The sequence below is a fragment of the Phaseolus vulgaris genome, chromosome 8, assembly GCF_051622355.1.
Source record: "Phaseolus vulgaris cultivar YP4 chromosome 8, ASM5162235v1, whole genome shotgun sequence".
Classification (NCBI taxonomy): domain Eukaryota; kingdom Viridiplantae; phylum Streptophyta; class Magnoliopsida; order Fabales; family Fabaceae; genus Phaseolus; species Phaseolus vulgaris.
The window spans coordinates 7361719-7384626 of NC_143505.1; the positions used below are offsets into that span (position 1 = coordinate 7361719).

The 22908-nt window shown below is 34.3% G+C and overlaps 3 protein-coding genes across 9 annotated transcripts; 2 read left to right on the forward strand and 1 right to left on the reverse strand.

Moving 5' to 3' along the window:
- The first annotated feature begins 493 nt into the window (after nt 1–493).
- On the forward strand, nt 494–10833 carry LOC137824474 (SMAD/FHA domain-containing protein). 7 transcript variants are annotated; one of them, XR_016515056.1, is made up of 14 exons: nt 510–901; nt 2423–2595; nt 2698–2801; nt 3305–3385; nt 3676–3779; nt 3863–3949; nt 7151–7353; nt 7640–7841; nt 7928–7978; nt 8072–8170; nt 8261–8320; nt 8642–8766; nt 9333–9410; nt 9497–9593. XR_016515056.1 is itself a non-coding variant. In XM_068630127.2 (13 exons), the coding sequence occupies exons 1-13, from the start codon at nt 701–703 to the stop codon at nt 10620–10622; spliced, it is 2613 nt and encodes an 870-aa protein (XP_068486228.1). In that variant the 5' UTR covers nt 494–700; the 3' UTR covers nt 10623–10833. The 7 variants fall into 7 exon arrangements, 5 of the variants coding, with proteins under 5 accessions (XP_068486228.1, XP_068486227.1, XP_068486229.1 ...); XR_016515057.1 differs by having other exon boundaries at nt 8645–8766; XM_068630127.2 differs by lacking the exon at nt 9333–9410 and having other exon boundaries at nt 494–901; nt 8645–8766; nt 9497–10833.
- A 6840-nt stretch (nt 10834–17673) lies between these two features.
- On the forward strand, nt 17674–18536 carry ZPR1 (binding protein). Its single transcript, XM_068628867.2, has 2 exons — nt 17674–17924; nt 18030–18536. The coding sequence occupies exons 1-2, from the start codon at nt 17812–17814 to the stop codon at nt 18253–18255; spliced, it is 339 nt and encodes a 112-aa protein (XP_068484968.2). The 5' UTR covers nt 17674–17811; the 3' UTR covers nt 18256–18536.
- A 971-nt stretch (nt 18537–19507) lies between these two features.
- DHDPS2 (dihydrodipicolinate synthase) lies at nt 19508–22908 on the reverse strand. Its single transcript, XM_068628866.2, has 3 exons — nt 22621–22908; nt 21132–21212; nt 19508–20619 (listed from the first exon to the last, which is right to left on the reverse strand). Exons 1-3 carry the CDS (start codon nt 22701–22703, stop codon nt 19692–19694), a joined length of 1092 nt encoding a protein of 363 aa, XP_068484967.1. The 5' UTR covers nt 22704–22908; the 3' UTR covers nt 19508–19691.

The window sequence follows — 22908 nt, forward strand, 5'->3', positions numbered from 1 at the left end:
AGTCGTGTCAAGTTGACACGACTTCAGTATGACAGGACGGTATGACATGGCATAGTCGTGTCTAATTGGGACGATTTGTGCATATTAAGTCGTGCCGAATTGGCACGACTTGCCTAAATTTGTAATTTTTTTTAAACGGATCCCATTTTAGTAAAAAACAAAAAAAAATAACCCCATAATGGTCAAAAACCCGCCAATAAATATGTATGCATATATTTAATTCTTTACCATTTTTAAATATTAAAATCAAATTAATAAATAAAAACTAAACGAATACAAAAATTAAAAAATATTTTTAATTGAATTAAATCAAATTTCAGATTTTATTTTAAAAATCAATTCAGTTCAAATCGAACCAAACTGTATTTTGTATGTAAGATTATTCAATAATATATATATCACACGACACGAACTTATAACTAAAAAATATCTGATAAAATATAAAAAAAAAGAAAAAATAGAATTTTAAAAATAACAGTTAAATGGTAATAGTAGAAAAGAAAAATTGCAAAGCTTTCAGGGGAAGCTTGTTGTTTGTGTTTTTGATGAGAGTGAGTGAGTCATCAAAAGGGAAACCCTCACCATTCTCTTCGCTGCACTTCACTCTCTTTACACTTCCCAGTGGTGAAGAACACCAAGAAATTCAATTCAGTTCATTTCGATTCAGGAAGTAGCAGTTAATTAGGGTTTCCACGCGGCCATGGAAGAGACGAAAGTAGAGACCCCGTCGTCAGCGTCCAGAGGCAACAATGGTGGTGACCATTGTTCGCCGAGTTTGAGCCCTAGAGCGCGCATTGTTTCCGTTGCCTCTAACATTGCCTCGCAGTCTCTTCACAACTCCGATCCTCGCGTTTGGGGTGTTCTCACTGCCATCTCCAACAATGCCCGCAAAAGGCACCAGGTTTCCCCAGTTTCCTGTTTTTCTTCTTCCAAAAATTTATTATATACGAGCTTCCAGTGTTTTGTTGTGTTGTTTTGCCTCTAATTTAACTCAAGATTATTGAGTTCGAGGATTATTGAATATGAATGCTAAGTTTTCTTCGTGATTATATGTTGTTGGTTTAAAGTATTCACTGATTTTGCTGATAAATATTTCGGGGGAAAGTGATTGATCAGCTTCTTCTTTCCCATCATGTTTTGTTTTCTTCCATCTAAAAGTCTTTAACGCAACGTCTTGTTTAAGAAATTCAAACCCGGTAAACCGAGCTTTTGTACTTGTGTGAATTGGCGACTAATATTTTGTCAAAAGTCTTTGTTTTATTAAAACATAAAGGACAGATATTTGTTTGTATTATTGAGATGGATGAATGAAATAATTAATATTTGTTGTTGTGGAATACGGAGTAGTAGTTTTACGGGCACGATGCCTATACTCGGAACCAAACAAAACTTTAGAATGCATATTTTAGGAAGACAACGTTGAAGTGGTTTTAAAGGTTTTCTTGAGGTTTTTATGTTGTTATTGCATGTGAGAAAAATGCACATGCAATGTTGCTTTGGAATGCCATTACCTTTGCTAAAAAGAAAGGAATTGGGAAAACCCCTCTTAAATGAAAAACATGAATTTACAGGTTAACTTTTGCTAATAAAATGTCATTTTATCCCTTTTTATTTAATGATTTATGATTTTAGAATGTAGAATGGTTGCACTAATTCAATTTTTGTTATTATAATTGAAGGTGAGGTTAATATGTATATGTTGTTGACTTGTTTTTTTATAACCATAATATTGGGGAATTGACCCTATTGTTCATTATTTTTGGGTAAATGTGATCTAGATTGATTCCTTTAAGGTGTTGGTTGTGTCGATCGCTGAAAACCGTATAAAGGGACATGGTGAAAACATGAAACAAAGGTTATCTTAAGGAATTTTTGTTACTTTGTTTAGACCGAGCTGTTTGTTGATGTCCTATATAATATATTGTCAATTTTAGTGGAAATTCTGTTGCTCCTGTATGAGGGTGAGCCTTGTCACAATGGTAAGGTTGCTGCCTTTTGATTTAAAGGTCATGGGTGGACAAATCATTGAATAATTTCTCTACTTGTCTGAGTTAGGCTGCGTATATCTTCCCAGTATATCTTCCCACCCCAAACGGCCAGCCCTCACGAGATGAGGGATGCGTTTGTTGCTCCTTTATAATAGTCAACTAAAAATCTACTACTCATCATCCAAACTACTTGTTAAAAAATAGGTTAGGCAATTAGGTACAATTCAATTAGTGGTATTTCAATTTTAGTAATTGACCCAGACCCACAAACGTCCGTGATTTCAAGTTTATAAACTTTCTAATCAAATTGTGCATGGTAGTTAATTCCTACTCGTTTTCACTATGACCAATGCTATTGGCACTTTTATTTTCATTTTTTTTTGGTTTAACTGTTCATTTCTCTTTGAATGTTTTTTCATAAACGGTTGCAACAGGGAATCAACATTATATTAAGTGCCGATGAACACTGCTTTGGGCGATTGGTAGAGGATGTGCGTTTCCAGATTGATTCCAATTCTGTTAGTGCAAATCATTGCCAAATATACAGGATGAAGGTTACTAATGAAAATATGGAGAATGCCACATCAATACTCTTGAAAGATACAAGGTATTGAATTCTTTTTAGAACTTGAGGTCCTCCCATCATTTAATAGGAATTAAAGAGTTTTTTTCCCTTTCTTCTTCATATTCTGATTTTTGTTTTATTCAGCACAAATGGAACTTACCTAAACTGGGAAAAATTGAAAAAGAATGGTGCTGCAGTGAAAGTCTGCCATGGTGATATTATATCATTTGCTGCTCCTCCACAGCATGGTATGATAATTTTGAATTCCTTACAATAGCTTAATATTTTATTTTTATTCTGCCTTTTCTCACTGTTGTAGAATTGATTTTTTTATTGGTCAATGATATGGTTTTGATCTCTATTTCCTATTATCTTTTCTTTTCATTTCCTTTAATTGTGACAAGTGTATACAAATTTTAAAAAATATTTGAGCAAATGTATGTTTAAGTGCTATTTGGTTGCAAAAATGTCACTGAAAAAGTTAATATTATCGTGATTAATTATCTTTTTTGTAATTTCATTTGTATTTGTGAAAATATATAAAATAAAACAATTGTCCCTTATAAATATTTTTATTTAGTGTACGACAACTTCTGTTATTTCTACTTTTGCTTGTGAACCTTTATTTTAAAGTTGGACGACTACTGTAATTATTTGTTATAAATTTGAGAAATTGCTGCTTTTGAGAGTATCTATTGCCTTCTGTATTTTGTTCTATATCAAATTATTATAATTTGGTCTTATCATGCAGATCTGGCATTTGCTTTTGTATATCGAGATGTGCTTGTGTCTAGCCCCATGCCAGATAATGCAGTTGTTAAACGAAAAGCAGGTATTGTAATAATGAGCAGCAGTTCATTTATTAACCTTTTTTTGTCATTCTTGAATTTTACCTGATTTTTGTGTAAGTAGAATCAAGCTTCTAAATTTATGTTGATTTGAAGTTATGTGTGTGCTGACATTCATAATTTCCTATACATATGATAAACTCTTTGCAAAATACCTAATATTTTATTGATAGATTAAGATATATAATGTATTGATTTGATGTTTACTTTTATTTCAGTTTCTAATACATTTTGCTTTTGTTCTGTCTTCCATCCTATTTTCTTTAATGTGTAGAGGATTTTATTTCTGAAAACAAGAGATTGAAAGGTTTAGGCATCGGTGCTCCTGAGGGTCCCATATCTCTAGATGATTTTCGAAGTCTTCAAAGATCAAACATGGTGTGATAATTTAGAAGGATTGCATATTAGCTAGTTTTGTAAACTTCTTTTCTTTCTTTAATTGGACCCAATCTTCTTGACAGGAATTGAGAAAGCAATTGGAGAATCAGGTGGTTACAATTGATACTTTGCGGAGTGACAACCGTGCAGCTGTTGAACACCATGAAAGTGTATGTAGTCTTTGTTGAACTTACTGGGACAACACCTAGATTAAGCTGAGGTTCCTCTAAAAATATTTTAAACTTAATCCTTAATTTTAGAAATGACATAAAATGGGCAGGTTATGTTATATAGTTATGATAATTAAGCCACTGATAATTATCCTTTTATTCATGATCTCGTGTGATGTGAGTCAAACACATAATTCATCACACTTATTTTCTTTCTTAGCATTCTATCTGAGTCTACATTTCCACTGTTGTGCTTGCCCAGCCTCCATCTACATTTGTTTGGGCTCCTTGCTTTCTAACCATTGTTGTCAATCCCAAATACAGGCAGTGTCTGACCCTGAAAACACTGTAGCACATAGTGGGATGTCTGCTTGTCTAACCAATTAGAATAAGAAAATTGAAGGGTAAAACATAGAAGGGAGCATAATAAGACAGATGAAAAATCTGTTTCAGAGAGATTAAAAATCTGAACACTGGATGAAACAGAGCAAGGAAGCAAAGGTAATTGTTGGCCAGATTCAATGATAGGATTGCCAAAAAAATGGCGGTAGAGGTCTTAAGGATGATCAGAAACTGTGCAAAAAAGAGGTTACAACAGTTGCAGATGGTAAAAAGTTGGCACAAATATCCTGGAAATGCTAAGGAAGTTAGTTGAAAAGGTGAACAATGGGTGATGCTACTCCAGAACAGTTTCCATGCAATTGGCAGAGAAAGTAGGGTTTCAAATCTGATCCAAAGGGGGGGGACAAATTCCCAAATTTACCCCTAAAACAGCCTTAAAAGACATTGTTTCATCTTTAAGATAGGTTTTTTGCGACACACTCAAATGGTGCCGGCTCAAATTGTATTTTGTCTACTGTTGCCATTGCAACAATTGACTCATCAAACTGCAATGTTCAATAAATTTTTGTAGCATGTTTTGGATACTCCAAAATGTGATTCTACAATTTCAGCATTGTTTGATGCCATTGACAATCATGGTTCTACTAGGGATGGCAACTGAGTGGGTGTGGGTCTAACTTGTCTCCATCCCTGAAGTAAAAGATCCATACCCATCCTCATTCCTTTCGGATATGAAACTTGTGTCACATTTCCCAAATGGTGAAGTAACTTAGAAATCCCCATGCTTGAAAATATATTGTTGTGGATTTCTTTAGAACGCTCTTGTCTATTTTTGCTTTTGTGTTAGTCATGTTCTTTGAGATACTAGAGTTGGAAAACTTTATCTTTTTGTTTATTTTGGATAAACATATGACCTTCAAACTTGGTAGATATGCAGAGTAGCTTATCTTGCTTAAGTGTCTTATTATCGAATAAACAATGCAGCAGATGAAGTTTAAAGCTAGTTGACAGATGAAGTTGACTATGGCCCATAAATTTGTTCTCTACTCGAAAAAGCAATTAGCCATTTTGTTGTACATGGAAAATATTAGCCTTTGTCATCAAAAGCATTCTTACGTCTTGTTTGTTATAAAAACTCAAGGTTGGGTAATCCTATATAACCTTATAATTTTTAACACGCTGTAGGGAATGGTTTGGCATATTCAGCTCTGGCTCAGCAGTTTGGTATGATTCAGCATTAGGCAGGTTACTTAGGGCCTATTTTGATGAACTTTTCCATTAACACTTCTTAGGAAAGAAAAAAAAGTTTCTCCTTAAGCTAATCTATAGAAGCTTTCTCATATAGTTTCTCTAAATTTTTATTTTTAACTTGTGCATAAACTAATTTTAGTTTATGGAGAAGCTCTTATCATTTTATCCCTTCTTATTTTTCTTATAGAAGTGCTTATAAAGAAAATTTTCTAAATAAATCCTTAGTCTTCTATCACCACTCACTTGCAAGATGCACTTATTACTTGATTATATACACTGGTATCATTGGCACTACAGACAGTGATGAGAAGGAACATCTGTGTTATGTATCATTGAAACTTTGGTACTGAATGTGGATAGAGTAGTAAGTTCCAAGAATGATATTATGATTTCTTAGAGGAAGTAGGTTATGGATATTTTTGAGGAATCAGGACTGATAAAGGCCAAATTCGTTGGCGCTAGGGATCGAAATGCTAAACTTATGCCATGTTAGGAGGAGCCATTTTCTACTCCAAAGAGATAACAACAACTTGGTTGGAAAATTAAATTATTTCACTATCACTTGTCTAGATATTTCTTTTGCAGTTAGTATTGTAGGTCATTTTCTCTTAATTCATTTAGAGTTCATTACCGTGCAAATTTGAATTGAGATAAGTAAATAAGCTCCAAGAAAATGTCCTCTTGTATAAAGGCAAAGTTATGCTTAAATTGTGGGGATTTCAGATGTAGAATGGGGAGGCTCTCCCACTTACAAGAGGCCCCACTTTGGATTCCTGTATCTTCACCGTGGAATCTAATTTCCTGGAAAAGCAAGAAACAAGATGTGATTGTAGGATAGAGTGCAGAAGTGGAACATTAAGCCATGTGAGCTTATCTTGCTCAAATAGTTACTCAAAGAAACAGTGATTTAGATTCTTATTTGTGATAACTACGCAGCATCACTTATTGCCTCAAATATAGATTCCAGAAAAGGATTGACATTGACTGTAATTTTATTAGATATCAGTAGACATCCCACTATTTTGTTAATTCATATGATCAAATTGGCAAATGTTTCCATGAAATCATTGAGAGATCCCCCAGTTAGTTATATATGTAGCAAGCTTGGCATATATGATTTTTATGCTCTTTTGTTGAGGGGGAGTGTTAGAAATAATGTACTTATAATAATAATAATAATATAAATAGAACAGATTGCGTGTTACTTAAGTAATTGTGTATTTTTGTAACTGTCCTTTGTATTTATGATCTCACAAAAAAAATGTGTTCTGTTGCATGATTCAAACCCAGAATTCATCACGTGCCCTCATTTTCTCTTTCTCACAATTTTATTTACTTCACCCCCCCCCCCCCCCCCCCCCCCCCCCCACACACACACACACACACACACCCTCTCCAACTTTATTCATGATACTCTATCTATCTATGCCACTGAATTTTTCACTCTTTGACTTTTCCTTATCTAAAAGAAATTCAGATGTGATGTACATCAACTATCTCTGCATTTTGTCGATTCTGAAAGAAATGTTTGATCTAGACTTCACCTTAGTTATTCACATAATTTGTAATTTACAATGTCTTATCTACTTTATGATTCATATTGTGTAGGAAATAAAATCAGTCAAAGACTCGGTTGCGAAATGTTACCTTGACCAATTAAAAGAATTACAGCAAACTGTCGATCTCAAACAGAAGGAATTGGGGGATCTCAACAAAGCATCTGCTGAACTAAGACATGCCCTGGAAGACCTTAATGAAAGGCTTAGTGCTTCTACACAGTCATGTGCTGAAGCAAATTCTATAATAAGTAGGTATGAATTATTTAATTCTTCTGTACTTCTGTATTTAATAATTTCATTTTGTTTTAATATTTCTTTTAAGTGTTGTAGACTTTAAGTGGTTCATATGGATATAGTTTCAGCTGTTCCTTGGTTGATTGGTCTTTTATGTTACCTAGTGAATTGACAATACAGATATGGTTTCCCTTAGTTATTCCTGTCATAGTAATCTATTATGCGTACAATGAATCTAAATTCTAAAAGTAGTATTATTTATTCTGACAGTCTAGTAACTCTCTCTCTCTCTGTCCTCGTGTAGTCAAAAGGTAAACATAGCTGAGCTGAAGGAACAATTAGATGATGAACGGACTCAACGAAAAGAAGAGAGAGAAAAGGCTGCAGCTGATCTAAAAGCTGCCGTTCATAGAGCCCAGTCTGAGGCCGAAGAGGAATTAAAACGACTCTCAGATGCTGCCTTAAGAAGAGAAAGAGAGCTACAAGAAGCAATAAATAAGCTACAGGTTTGAAAGTTTTGATGCTAAATTGGTAAGAAACTGCTCCCTTTCTACTATTAGGAGCTCACATTCTTTCTCAATGTATGTTGTAGGAGTCAGAGAGAGAAATGTCTGTGCTGGCAGAAACCTTGAGGTCCAAGCTGGTATTGTTTCAATTTTGCTCCTGTTAGATGAAGAACATTTTGCACTTACACTTCGTATATAAATCTCCTCTTTATATTCCTTTTCTGTTGCAGGAGGATACCAGGCAAAAATTGGTTGTCTCTGATAATAAAGTTCGCCAATTGGAAACCCAAGTACATGAAGAGAAACTAGCCACTGAAAATGAAATGAAGGTGATCAGATAATTTTATTTAGATTATTGTGTTACTTTATCATGTTTTGCTTGATATCAAGCTGAAAATAAATTTTAATTCATGGAGCAGAAAGTAGAACTTGAACAACACGAAACAAGAAGATTAAGGAAAGAGCTTGAGAGTGAAAAGGTAGATATATGTGAAGCACATAAGTGAATACAAAGTTGTTTTTATGGGAATGATATCTCTTTACATTCAGGTGCCATGCTAATGTTATTTAGATGAGGCTGCATGATTTATTGGTATAACAAACACCGTGACTTTAACTGACTATTACTGATGCTGCTCTTTATCCAAAGAAGGAAGAAAAACTTATAGTTTATATGCTGTTTGGCTTTCTGATTGGTTTATTTTTTGGTTCTATATCGTATCGTCTTTCTTTAAGATAATTTTTTTTCCTGCGGGTCAAGTTTCCTTATTTGAAGCCGAGGTTTTTGTTGATGTTGTTAGCAGGCAGCTCGAGAAGAAGCTTGGGCTAAAGTTTCTGTTCTTGAGCTTGAGATAAATGCTGCAATGAGAGATCTTGATTTTGAAAGGCGGAGGTTAAAATGTGCTAGGGAAAGACTAATGCTTCGGTAAGACTAGATTTGATGTTGATTATAATCATTGGACATTTGTGATTTGAAAAAGTAGGTAGAATCCCCAACGTAGACTACACTTACTGGCATAGAATATCAGAGGACATTTGTGTATAATAACTATTCTTTGTGCAGAATAAATTAGATAGGAGTTCTAACACTTCTAATAAAATCTTCATAAGGATCATGTATACTAGGATTTTATAAACATTACCCTGATGGATCTTAACTAACTTTTAAACTGATCTAAAAATAAAATGAGATAAAATGGATGTACAAACATGTTCAGCAAGAGTAGGAGTATCCAAAAGTTTAGGGAACCTTGTTTAAAAGATAAGTATTTGTTGCTTATAAACCTTTTTCTATTGACATCTCTATAGAGAATGTCTGTACAAGAATGTTTGTGACTAAATCGATGACTGTGATTGCAGAAGAAGGAATTTTGTGGTTTATTGTGTTACTTTGATTTGAATATATACTACTCAGCAACGTTATTTCTATTGAAAATGTAGATACTGGTGTCCATAAGTACGCCTTGTCATTCATATTGATTTTGATTTCAGTTGAATGTTACAAGTCCTAGCTGGTTAATGTACTACCAAATCATGGTATATGAAGTCTGTTTTGACATTTATGCTTTGGTAATGCATCATGTATACCTCTTGCATTCTTCGTAATGATTGTAGATTTCTAGATTTTGCAGCTGAAGCTCTGTGATGCCTTGCAGGGAAACACAGCTTCGAGCATTTTATTCCACTACTGAAGAGATACAAGTATTGTTTGCTAAGCAACAGGAACAATTGAAATCTATGCAAAGAACTCTAGAAGATGAAGAAAATTATGAGAATACTTCTGTAGAAATGGATGGAGTCATTGGTGGAATCTTGGGCAGAGAAAAAGAAATTAATGGATATCATAGTGAAAATGATGCCAAGGCAGGTTCAACTACTTCTGCACAAAAGCTCAACACAGATCACGTTGAAACATCAAGCAATGAGGCAAGTGTCACTGAGAAGCATGACTGTGATATAAGAAGTGAAGAATGCCAAAATACCCAAGAGGCAGAATTCACCAGTGCTGACCATGACCCTAGTGTCAGAGGCGGCTTTGGTTGTAACATTGATGGTATTGGCACAGGAAGTATGGTGGAGGAAGATGCTGTTGTTGGCACTGAAAAAGTTCTTGAAACTGAACGGATTATTGATTTGAACAAGTGTTTAGGTGGGGACACAATGCAAATTGATGATGATGATGATAACAATGTACAAGAAACTGAGGAGCTTGCTCAAGTACCTTCTCGTGAAGGTTTACATCACTATCAATCAAATAATCCTTCGGACACTCAAAAGACCATTGAGGATACAGAAGTTGATGGCACAATCAGAACATCAGACCTTTTAACTTCTGAAGTCGCTGGTAGTTGGGCTTGCAGTACAGCCCCTTCCGTGCATGAAGAAAATGAATCCCTAAGAAGCAGAGATAGTAATGAAGGTTCAAGAGCATTGCATGATTCTAATGTCGTGGTGGCTGAGAGTCAGAATACTCTTTCTGATGCTGCAGTTGCCAGACAAAATGAACGACGAGCACTAAGTGAGATGATTGGCATTGTTGCTCCTGATTTGAGGGAGCAATTTGGAGGTTCTGCATACGATTGTGACCAAGAGAGGGCAGATGGAGGCGGTTCATCTGACTCAGATACAGAGAGTTGTAGCAACACTAGCATTGATAACATAGCCGATGCAAAGGGTGGATCTATATCTGATGACGAAACTCAGGCTAGTGACCATGATGAGGAGGATCAAAAGCAAGATGATACCATGGATGAAGATGATGAAGCCACCCAAGAAGATTGATTTTTATTTTTTTTTGCATAGTTGGGGATTGTACAGAGATATTCGGGTATGTAAGTTGTATAGATACTGAAGGAATCTCCTGTATTTTTTTGCAATTTGCCTAGCTCCCTCCACCCTTTCTTTGTAATTATTATATTTAAGGCATTTTAAAATGCAGTTAATTATTGAAAAATTATTGAAAAATTATTAAATGCCATCTTGCTTCATTAAATGCAAATACTGTGATAAAAAGGTATGAAGTTTCTAGTTAATACATGCTTCAAGTAGTCTATCTAGGGAAAGGACACCATTTAACTTTTGTCTTTCAAGCATGGCAGTTGAATCGTGATGCAAATTATGTATGCGAGATCTTATATTTCATATCGTGAATCGATAGATTCAAATACATTTAAAAAATATAGTGAGGAAAAGGCAAAATAAAGTCCTTAGAGCTAAGGAGAGGTGGATTTTGCTTTCATAGAAGATCCTCTCTTTTTGCTATATGAAACCATTCATGGCAATCCAAATAAGGTAGAGCACGGACTGATTGAAGGGAAAAACATGAACTAGTATGCATCTCTTCCAGCATAGTTCATGCATTTAAAAAAAAAACAGATTAAGATTTTTTCTAATCGGGTCATGACCCGACATATTTTGGAGTGAGATCCGAATTTGGTTTCAGACATATTCAGGCTGTGATTCTTGTCAGAATTGCGATTCACGCGATTTCGAGTGCGATACAATACCGATTTAGAAGTGTAACGAATTTTCCAATGATTCGTATCATGGGGGTTGAGACACGAACCGTGTATAGCGATACTTACTATCATGTTCCAAGCATCTTAAAAGTATCAGTCTGTTGAATTTGACTCAGTTGTTTCCTGAAAAAATTGCCTTGTGTGCTTGGAATCTGTAACTCTGGTTCGCTCAGTATAATCATAAATGCTAATATTTCACCACTTTGCGTAACAATATTGTCATTATCATTATAAAATGTATTATATGGATATGTTTGTAGTATTAAAAAATGTAATATGACCATCATGAAATTAAACTTTATCATAAAATTTGTTCATTGTATGGTATTAGGAAGGAAATAGAAGTGGTGGAATGGATTCGTTGTGTAGGAAGATAAAAAATAGAAACAAAAGATGTGTTTAGGGAGAAAAATGATAGAAAGGAAATCTTGAAAGGGGCAAAAAAATGGGAAGAACTTAGTATTTGTTATGTTAGGGGAGACCATTAGAATGCATTTCCTCACTATTAAATCGCTTGTTGAAATATAAAACTTTCTTTAATTTAGATCAATGGCTAAGGTGCATGAGACTTTAAGTGCTCAAATATGAGTATTTTGATCCTGTAAAGTTTTAAATTAAGTGTTCCATTTCTTAGTCATATTTTGAATACTCTGCATTAAGATAAATTAAACACGTAAATTTACCAAATATTCGTGTTCTAAAGCTGTTTTAGACTCCCAGAGGATCACAATCCCTTATCTGATAACACTTTAGCAACGATGTTAATGTCAAATCAAAAGGACAACCTAGAACACGGGCCTCGTGATTTGCACGTTTGAAATATATGCCAAAATATCTCTGCTTGAATATACCTCATAGTTTTATCATATAAAAATTATATGTAGATAACGTTAGTGACGTGTGATGTGCATATAACAATTTATTCAGAACCAACATTAAAAATTCTCAAAAGAAAGTGATATTAAATCACCAACAGATGTTAAATGAAAAAAAAAGAAACTTTTGTTATCATCAAATCACATGTTAAGCCGATAGGATGTTCCAAACAGTTGAGTATCATCAACATCTAGTTCTTGACAAAATTCTGCTGTGTGAAGGAGAATATATCATATCAGGGTGTTAACAAATCTGATACAATAATAAGCATAGTTATTAAGCATGTGACACACAGATTCAACATTTTGTTCCAACAATGTGTTATCTAAGGTTAGATAATGCACATTAAGATTCCCTATAATACTTCCAAATTTGTTAGAAAAAACAATTGTTGTAAGGTAATGGCAGATACTGTGGTGCATGAGAGAGTCCAGTCTCTGTAACAATCTGGAGGAAAATGGATTGAATTCATAGAGCTATAATTGTACACGTTTAAAAATGTGAAGATGATGATGATGGTAATAGAAGACGAAGGAAGCTGAGTGATGTTGATGATGATGAGGATGTGTACCAATTTTGAAGGCAATCAATGCCACTGGATAATTGAGTGGCAGAGAGTAAGATCATAGATTTCTAATTTGAATGTAAGGGAAATTGTGATGGTGAGGTGGACCACACACACACTCATTTTATATATATATTTATTGATGGTGAGAGATGAATGAGCAAACAGATAGTGCATGTGAAACTACACCTTCTACTCACTTCAACTTCTGATTTATTCAACTATGTTTTATTATTTTCTATGCATTCCCCCCATGCAATATTACTTTATCAAACCCAAACTATAATTTAATTGGGTCTGTGGTTTTACTTAAGTGAAATTGGGATGAAAAAAAAAGAGTATTTTTGGTGAGAGAAATGAGTGGATAGGTGGGGATTGCAATCAATTAATCAAGCAAAGTTACCACTTTTTCTTTACTTTTGTTTTTTTGGATTTACAATATTTGATGTGAGTAAATGATTTGAAAAATGTTGTGTTCCTATTAATTAGAGGAAAACAAACCTTCAAAATAATATGGCCAACTAATCTAAAATGACACATGTCACAAGCACCCAAAATTTAGAATCTTGTCTAAAATAAAATAAAAGAAATATAGATAAGTTGTAGTGATATAAAGTAATGGAAAAAAAAAAACATAGGGTATAAGATGGTGTTGAAAATGGGTAGGGTTTTTGATATCAAAGTTGACTAGTTCCTCACGTAGTGCAAGTATTTTGGAGGTAGTAATAGAAGAAATGAGTGAGGGGTTGTGGTCCTTGTCCTCATCAAATAGCTACACCATCCTTGTTCAAAAGGGTATGATGAGGGGCTCAAGAATAACCCATCTTTGGTAAAGATCAAACATGTAATAGTTTATTCATAAATTTACACTACCATGAAAATAGATATAAATCACTTTCACAATATAAAGTCATGCAAATTACTTTTCTCCCCACCCTTTGCTTTTTCTTTCTTGCTTCACTACTAAATGAAAATGACTTCCTTTAACTCAAAGATCAAAATAACCCCACACGCTTTGCCCTACTCTCACACTTCACTTTCCTAGCTACATCAATATCCACCTATGTCTCTCATTGATGAGTTTCATCCTAAATCTAGGACCCTAATATTTGTGTGCAAAACAATCTATTCATTTTACCATCTTGGTTAAATCATCATGTGTAGTAGGCAAAAATTACCATATAGTCACAAATTTTTGAGTCACACCTAATAAGGTGGACATGTGAAATGGTGAGCCAAAGTTGGACAAGATATATACTAGCTTCCACTACATAGCATGATGATATATAAACAAAAAACCCTCCAATGAATATGTGAGAAGGAGGCATGGTGGTCATGATGATGAGGAAGAAGATGAAGCCAAAATGGGGTTCATTTTCCAAATAAATGAGCATGGCTTTGGTACTCAATTACATGAAGAAAAGGGACAAAATAAGGGACCTAACCACATTGACTACTTAACCCTTCCATATCCTCATTACCTCAATCCAACACTCATTCTACCTTGGCTCCTTCTAAGCAACACGTGACTCTCACGTGCCACCCCATGTGACTCTCTTCTTTTCGAGTTCGAATTGGATTGGTGCCTCAAAAGTAACACGAATACCCAATTCTTTTCATTATTATATACTACTAATAATAATAAAATAACTTATGTCATGTAATTGCTCTTTTTGACCCACATATCTAATTTGTCGCATTTTGTTTCTCCAAATCCAATTACTTCATTAATTATGATTACGTATCTAATAAGGTGTATGCATAATCAAAATAAACAAACATTTTGGTTGTGTTTTCGAAGGTTAAGCACAATGAAAATGTTCATTGTTGAATACAATCTTAACACGCAAAGACAAATCTACAATGTGAACGAGGAGAAGGAGGGTTAGAAAATGTTGTTTTGGCTCTACTTTCGAAACGAAAAAACTTCATCAAGTCTTACCCATTAATTATATGAAACAAATAACAACTTTTGACAATATATTGCTTACATAAATAGAATATAATAGGTTTGTTGTTAAGTATTCTTAAAGTGGGTATTCATGAATTAAAAAAAAAATGAAGCTTTGATATTTGATGCATGTTTATGTTTGTTATTGATTTCAATTTAATGTCATGGGTATTTGATAAGATAATGCTTTAATCTAATGGAATGAAGAAAACGTTGAAATGAACAAAACAAAAACAAAATGTGTAGTGTTGACAAATCAATGGTATAAACAAATGATCCGTCAACTTCCACTGTGAGAGGTTCAGACCAAGTTGTTGTTGGTTTTCAAAATTCCTGTGATCTCTTTCGGTCGAAATGATTATCAAAGGATGAACACAAAACAATGGAGGCTCTTAGACATTTTTCAATTTTCTCACTATTCATGGTAAGAAAGTCGAAAGCAACTATTCATTTGCAATGGTACAAGAAAATTGAGTGTGAAAGAATAACCTAATAACTCTAATCAAAGGTAAGACAAAGCTATGTTAATTGATTATTTAGGCCAATAAGATAATGTTTTTATTTATCTTACAAAGTTTTTGTGATGTTGATTACCAAACACAGTGCTTCTTCTCCCAATACCTTCTAGTGGAATAGGGTTGACCTAATTGCATATAAGTATAAATGCAATGTTCCATTCAATACTATAAACCTAAAAATTGAAAGATGCAAAGGCTACATTAATCTAATCAATACATGACAAAGGAAAATACTTGTTTTATTTTACATCTTTCACCTTCAGCAAGTTTTCAAATTTTCACTCTTTTCAAAGAATATATATGTCTTTCTCGTAAAACCAAGTTTAAAAAACCAAAATGCATTCATTTAGATACAATTTAAAAGTTATTAACAATATATATATGTATAAATTTGTGACAAAATTTAATAGGGCATATATTCTTAAGGGAATGCTAAGATGCTCAATAACTGTTTTGTTCATTTACTTAACACATTCTGTGTTAATGTTTACCCTTTCTGGTGGAATCTTTGTGCTACAAAGTAAGGATATTCTGCTATGGAAACTCCTTATCAAAGGTAAACATGTCATTTGATGTAAAAAATTATAAGGTCAAGACAAAGGCTGTTAATAAAGTTGACAAATTCAAAAAAATAATTTAGTTAGAGACCAATGCATTTCTCAATCATGATTTTTCTTATATTCTATTTATAAGTCAAAAATTGTGTACCAAAAAATTTATATTCATTTAAGTGAGAGATCACTTCGAACAATGTATATGGATTTACTATTGGATACAAAGTGGAGGTAGAGTAACATTGACAACTAAAATTAAATAGGTCTCATTATTTATGGCTTAAAGAGACAACTAGACATGTTACTGTAAATTTTTCTGCTGCATGTTTTAGCAATGCCTTTTACCAGTCAAAATCAAACCACTCTTTCTTTGTTCACTATTGCCTCTACAGCTTTGCATTGCATGTATAGAAATTAAATTAAGAGTATGTTAATATATATATATATGTGTGTGTATGTATATATAACAACTAAATTAAAACTACACAGAAGAGGCAACTGTCAATTTATGATAACAAAGATGAAACAAAAAAAGACTAAGACATACACAGATACTATTGAAATAAGTTCTTACTAACAGAAATGCAATTGAGAATCTACCACACACATAGAAACTAAATTTTATTAAAGAGTTTTTGTAAATAATATAAGTAGTCGTAAATATCTATCCCAAAAAAAATCATAAATTTTCTGTAATAAAGAATACACATTTCTTAGGATGATCCTGATATCAAATTATGCAGTATTGGAGATCTTTTACCTGAAACAATTGGTTGTTGACAAGTATTATATTTGGCCATATCAAAACCAAGTATTCATTGTGTAGTAAATAAAGTAATCAGTTTTCATCTACGTAGGACCATATGTATGAATAGTGTCCATCATCTAAATCTAATCCACATTTTCATCCTCTCAAACCCACAAACCTGATAACATAAATACTTGGATCAACTGTCACAAGTTGTTTTAATTATATCAATAATCTTGAAGTTACACCCTGAATTTCTGAATATGCAACTGTTAAACTTTCTGATGAAGAAGTTTGGTGATAATTGATGCTATCTGCATCACAAAAGTTCAGTTGACATGATGAAGTGAATATTTTTTCACCCTGGATTATCTTTGGAATATTTTTACTGTGGAATAACCAAATGTTGGTTTTGTTTTAGAGACAGGGCTTGGCGGTTAAGTTTTGCATGTGTGAGTGTGGCACTTGTGGTACATGGGACTACCTGAAGGAAGTGGGGAACCACAGGGCTAGCAGCAACAATAACTGCGGAAACTACAAGCAACCACACATTGGCCCATTTTAAATGAACCTGGAATAAATGCATGTTACCCATTTTGAATGTGATGTCACACTTATCTTCTATTCTACCATAATTAGCACAACTAATTTGATTACAACCCACATGACTTTTATGACTATTTTTTCTGCTTTGAAGATCCCATGGAAAGAGTGAGAGGACCTAAACTGTCTTACAAACTGAATGGGAAACTTCTAAACTATTCCAAAAAGTGTAACTCAACTTATAGAATGGGTACGGTGCTTTTTCTAAGTGCCCCCCATCCTTCTCAATTTCTCAATGTTACCCACGACCCCAAGTTAGACTCTGAACCAAAGCAATCAAAAAGGCCTAGAAAGAAGAGAGTCATTTTTCTTCATCCCCTTCTGCTTTCCCTCATCTATTGCTGCCCTTTGTAATCATGAGTCCTTGTGCCATCATTGCTATAAAAGTCTCTCTCTCTCTCTCTCCTTCTCTCTCTCATACAAACACAAGATCACAGCTATATTATAACACTTTTCTTTCACCCTAGTAGTTTCCTACCAAGTTCTTCTCACCTATAAAAGCCCCTTCTAGCCTATTTGTTACACCTCACAATCCCATTTTTTGTTTATTTATTATTCTGTTTTGGAAGTGAACTTTATTCTCAAGCTTATAGCTCTTCTTCTCCGAAGAGACCTTGGCTTTTAGAAGGGAAACAGCATGTGCTCTTTCTCTTCAAAACAGATCCTTTGTGGCCCTCTCTTTTTGGCACTTCCTCGTCCATGGACATCTAAGAGACACCACAGGCACCTTCGGTTGGGTCTGCTCAACAGGTACTGTTCCATATTGTAGTAGTTTTCTACCATGTCTTTTTGCTGTTTTGTTGCATGTGTTTTGTCTGTGTTGTAACATTGGCTTGTTGTACGATGATGATGCAGAAGGAGGGCACACTTGAAAGAAGCAAGACAGAGGAAAAGGATGGTTGTGGTGAAAGCAGAAATTCAGATGAAAAACTTGAAATTGTACATGGAGAATCAAACAATCATAGAGGAAAATGAGAAGTTGAGGAAGCAAGCCATGCTTCTGCACAAAGAGAATCAGGCCTTATTGTCGCAGCTCCAAAAGAAGCTTTCAGAACAGACCAATAATACCAACAATAACTAGCTATTAGATAATTTATATATACAGTTTATTAGTGTGGCGAGAGTAGGAGAAATCAAAGGGTCTGTGTCAATGATCCTTTTCTGATGTTAGCCTATATCTTGTTGACTTTGCTTCCTCTTCTTTTTGTTTTTTATTGCATCTTAGTTGGAGCCTTGGAGGTTAAATTAATTAATTTTCTAGCAATAAGTTTAGAGTGGTGTAATAAAGATAAATAGGTAATATGTCAATTGTAAGCATTACATAGAATATAGAATTGTGCAACGTTGTGTTAGTTTTTTAAATTCCTCACTTGTTAGTTTTCCTGATGGCATGTTTAGAGTAGGGGATACTGAATAGTTAATAGTGTCCTAGCTTTTTCCTGTCATAAGTATTTGATCAAGCTAATGAATTCGTTGTTAAATATATATTGTAGTAATAAAATCACAACATTTTTCAATTGGGTAACTATTGCATTCATTGGGTCATTTAACAGTATACATGTCTTTGTAATGATATTGTTATCTAAGAGTAGTGCAAAGATAAATAAGTTAGGATTATTTTAATTTATGCACTCACAATCAGCACATGGCATATGCTTAGTTTGTTATCAATAGCAAAACACAGTTAGTACTGGCAAAAAAGAGATTCATGATCTAGTATCATTCATAACTAACATTCCTACGGATATGTTTCTAGTGCTCGTTTACAGATTATTGAACCAGACTAGAATTTATAATTGGCAAAACTATATTGATGTAGAGTCTTTTCATACAAACTTTCCATAAAATAGAGAAATTTCCCCAAAAATTAAAATTAGTTAAATTAACACTAACAATTTATGTATAAGAACTTTTAAATAATTAACTGTATAAATTAATTTTACCTTATTGAAAAAATCATTTCATTTTTTGAAAGTTTGTTGAAAAAATTGTCCAAACAAATTCATAATAATAGAAGTTGCATCTAACACAGAAAACTATGGAGGAGAATATAAAACAAAGAAATGTTCTTCATTCACTACCTCCTCCATATCTTTTATGATGGGATTCTTGGGAAAGCAACAGTCACATCTCCAGGTGTGCGTTTATATATGATAAATATATTCTAAAAATAGGCCAAACTGTCACACAGAGGAATACGGGTGAAAATTTTGGGATTGGTTCATCGTTGTGATGTTTCACTGCTTTGATATTCAACTTTCACAATCTAAGCAGAGATATGAGTTATATAGTTACATACGTGAGTTAGTGTCAGTAAAGGGTTCAAAACATGATTAATACAATATGCAGTAGCACTTAAATTCAAACTTCAGAACAAATTTGAACCAGTTTCTAACTACAAAGTAGTCAGTCAAAAGAAACCAAACCAGGTAATCACTTCAATTCACTACAACAGACTCATCATGATTTGAAGTTTGGAAAACCCCTAGAAAGGATATAATAAACCTACAAGGTAACTTAATAACGACTGACCAAGAAAAAGTCTTCGTCATCAAGAACCTCAACATCTTTACTTCCAACAAAATGCTCTCGGCCAATTGCCTTCACTATATTGGCAAATTCTATCCTTTTCTCCACAGGAAGAGGTACAAATGGTAGCCTGAAAACGGGCCTGACAACCCCAAGTTGAGCAAGAGCAGTGTTCAACCCAATGGGGTTTGGCATGTGGAAAAGCCAGTCAATCAGAGGTAAGAGCTTAGAATTTAGTGTAGGATTTACACCACCAAACATTAGTTCCCGCATTAAACCAGGAACCAGGTTGCTTGCAACAGATATAACTCCAGTGGCCCCATAACCCCACCTAGCATCATGGCATTGATCGTCATTCCCACTCCACACAACAATTTCATTGTCTGTATACAGCTTGATCCGATCATTTCCCACACACTCCTTGACACCAGCCAAGTTAACACTTTCAGCTAAGGTTTGAATTACATGAGGAGGAATGTCTTGACCAGTCCGTGAAGGCACATTATAGATTATTGTGGGTCCCATCGAAAGCACACTTTGAAAGTGAGCAACCATGCCATCCAAGGAGGTTTTTCCATAGTAAGGGTTTATGTGAAGGGCAGCATGCATTCCAACAGCAAAACCCTGCTCCGTGGCATGAATTGCTTCCCTGGTGGAGTTGCTTCCAGTATTTCCAATAACCTTAATTTTCCCACCAAAACAGTTAACTGTATGAGCAATGAGCATTATGTGCTCCTCCCAGCTCATTAATTGGCCTTCACCAGTTGTTCCACCAACAATAACACCTTCCACCCCTTGTCCAATCTGCACATTCACCAAGTCATCATATGCTTCAAGATCAAATCGCCCATCAGGTAGGTATGGAGTTTTGATGGCAGTTATCAACCTCAGACACTTTATTTCCTCTGGGGAAGTCCTGTAAATGCAATACACATAGCTTCATTTGTGCAAATTATTGTAATCCAGACATGTAATGTAATCAAAACCAATAGCCCAAATAAGCAGCAATGAAACTAGAAACCCATAAAGAATAAATTTATATTACACTAAAATATGTACGAATATAGTTTCACTATAAAAATATATATTGCTGTGTAAATAGATATAAAAAAATTCAGTTCAAAGATACATATCTAGTATCTAGATGACATAAAACCCTAGTTAAGTGAAAAAAGTGCAAATTAAGTTCAAAGTGTAAATTAGAGAGAGAGAACATTGCTTAAAGCTCTAATGCATCACATCATCTGTGTCTCGTCCAGAAATCCTACCCAGAGCATGCATCCTACAGTTCCCACCTAATTTAGACAATACACACATGTACACATAATAGGAAAAAAAAAAAAGTCTCAGATGAAAAGATGAAAACAAAATGTATATATAATTTAGTAGAAGAATGAATGGATTTAGAACAGTAAATTTCAAACCCACCTATTTTTCAACTCAAAGCTGCGCATCGGGAGGTGCAAACTAGGTTTCACAGCTGCTTGTGGAGGCTTCCAGTTTGAGTTCCTGATCAATATAGAAAATATTTAACATCAAACGTAACAAAGTTTGGAAAGAGTGGTATTTTTCAACACCGTAATCGGCACCAATACAGACAGTCATACATACATGCATATGACAGAGAAAACCATATTGCAACTAACAAAAACAAACAGAATACTGATTTGAAATTGAAAAGAATAAAAATCAGATTAAAAAGTAAAAAGCTGACTCAAAAGTAAGGAGGCAGAGACATAGAACACACTTATGGATGAATGTACAGAGTCCTTTCCACTCCAGTTTATCATTTTACTATTTTCATTATGCCAAATAAAGAAACATTATTGCCCATGAAGAACTGGAAAGAGGTAACCATGAGGCATAACTTTAGTCAAGTTTACAATTAGAAAAGGACAACACTTTCAAGAAATCGAACGTGAAAGAGGAGAATAAGAAACTCCCATTTCATTACCGAAACTTACTTCTGTAAAACTCATTCTGCTCCTCATAATAATCAATCATTAGCACATATGGCTAGACTAAAAGGCTGATTGTAGAAACACAATAATCTAATGGTACGGTCACTACTATGAATGCTATAAATACAAACTAAATAATTTATGTAATACATATAAATGCTCAAAAACAGAACATATTACACGACTTGAAAGATAAATCCAGTGCTGATTTCATCTTCAGTATTATTATGCACTGTAATTGTAAATCCTTATATTAATTTTGATTCTTTAAGTCCTAATATATAAATAATATTATCCGCTCTGTAGTTGACACACATAATCCAACATACGTCTCTCATTTCTTTCCCCTCTCAGCACAACACAACAACAAACATCAAGAAATGAAATAAGTGCAAGTCTCCAAGAGGATGATGCTAGAAATAAAAGAACTCCTTTGAGGGTGACAACCGATGGTAAAAATAAATAAAAAAGACAGGACAATCAGAACTGAACACAAAGATAGAATGCTTTGAACAAGGTATCAAGCAAGGCTTTTAAAACTCATCACAGTTTTTATGCCACTAAAACACACAAAACGACACAATATATTTAAACCCACTACACACAAAAGTGTAAAGGGCAACTCAATCCGGTGTTGATTCAAAATCAAGTGTCTCTCACTAACTCAATTAACCCAGTCAAATCCAAATGCGAATATCCCTCGCCCATGCATGCCCCTTAAACGCTTTCTCACTTCAGAAAACCTTTAAGAAAAAAACCATCAAACCGCGAATCAAACCTAATAACGCAAAGTTAACACATAATCCAATAACGAACAACCTGACCAGCAACAACGGCCACACACAAACAACACTTGTGTTATTCAGATTTCAGAAATCAATACATCAATAATAAATCGAAATCCGAAAACGACAAAATAAAGAAAATAATAATTAGAATTGACGAAGAAAATGAACCTAGTGTTTGTATAATTGGTGACATTGGAGGGGCAATCGGGGAAGGTGGCAGCTCTGAAGGAAAGGGTCTTGAGTGTAGCCATGGTTGGACAGAGCGGAGAAGAAGATCCGAATGGGGAGAGTAAAACGGTGGCGTTTGGAGAGAAATCTTAGAAGAGAAATGGGAAGAAGGTAACTGCAGTGAGAGTATAGAATGGCGGCGAAGACTACTTTGGTTGTTCTCTGTGCGGACTGGAAAACAAACAGAAAAATGACACACACCACTGCACTTCTTACTCCCTCTTTCAC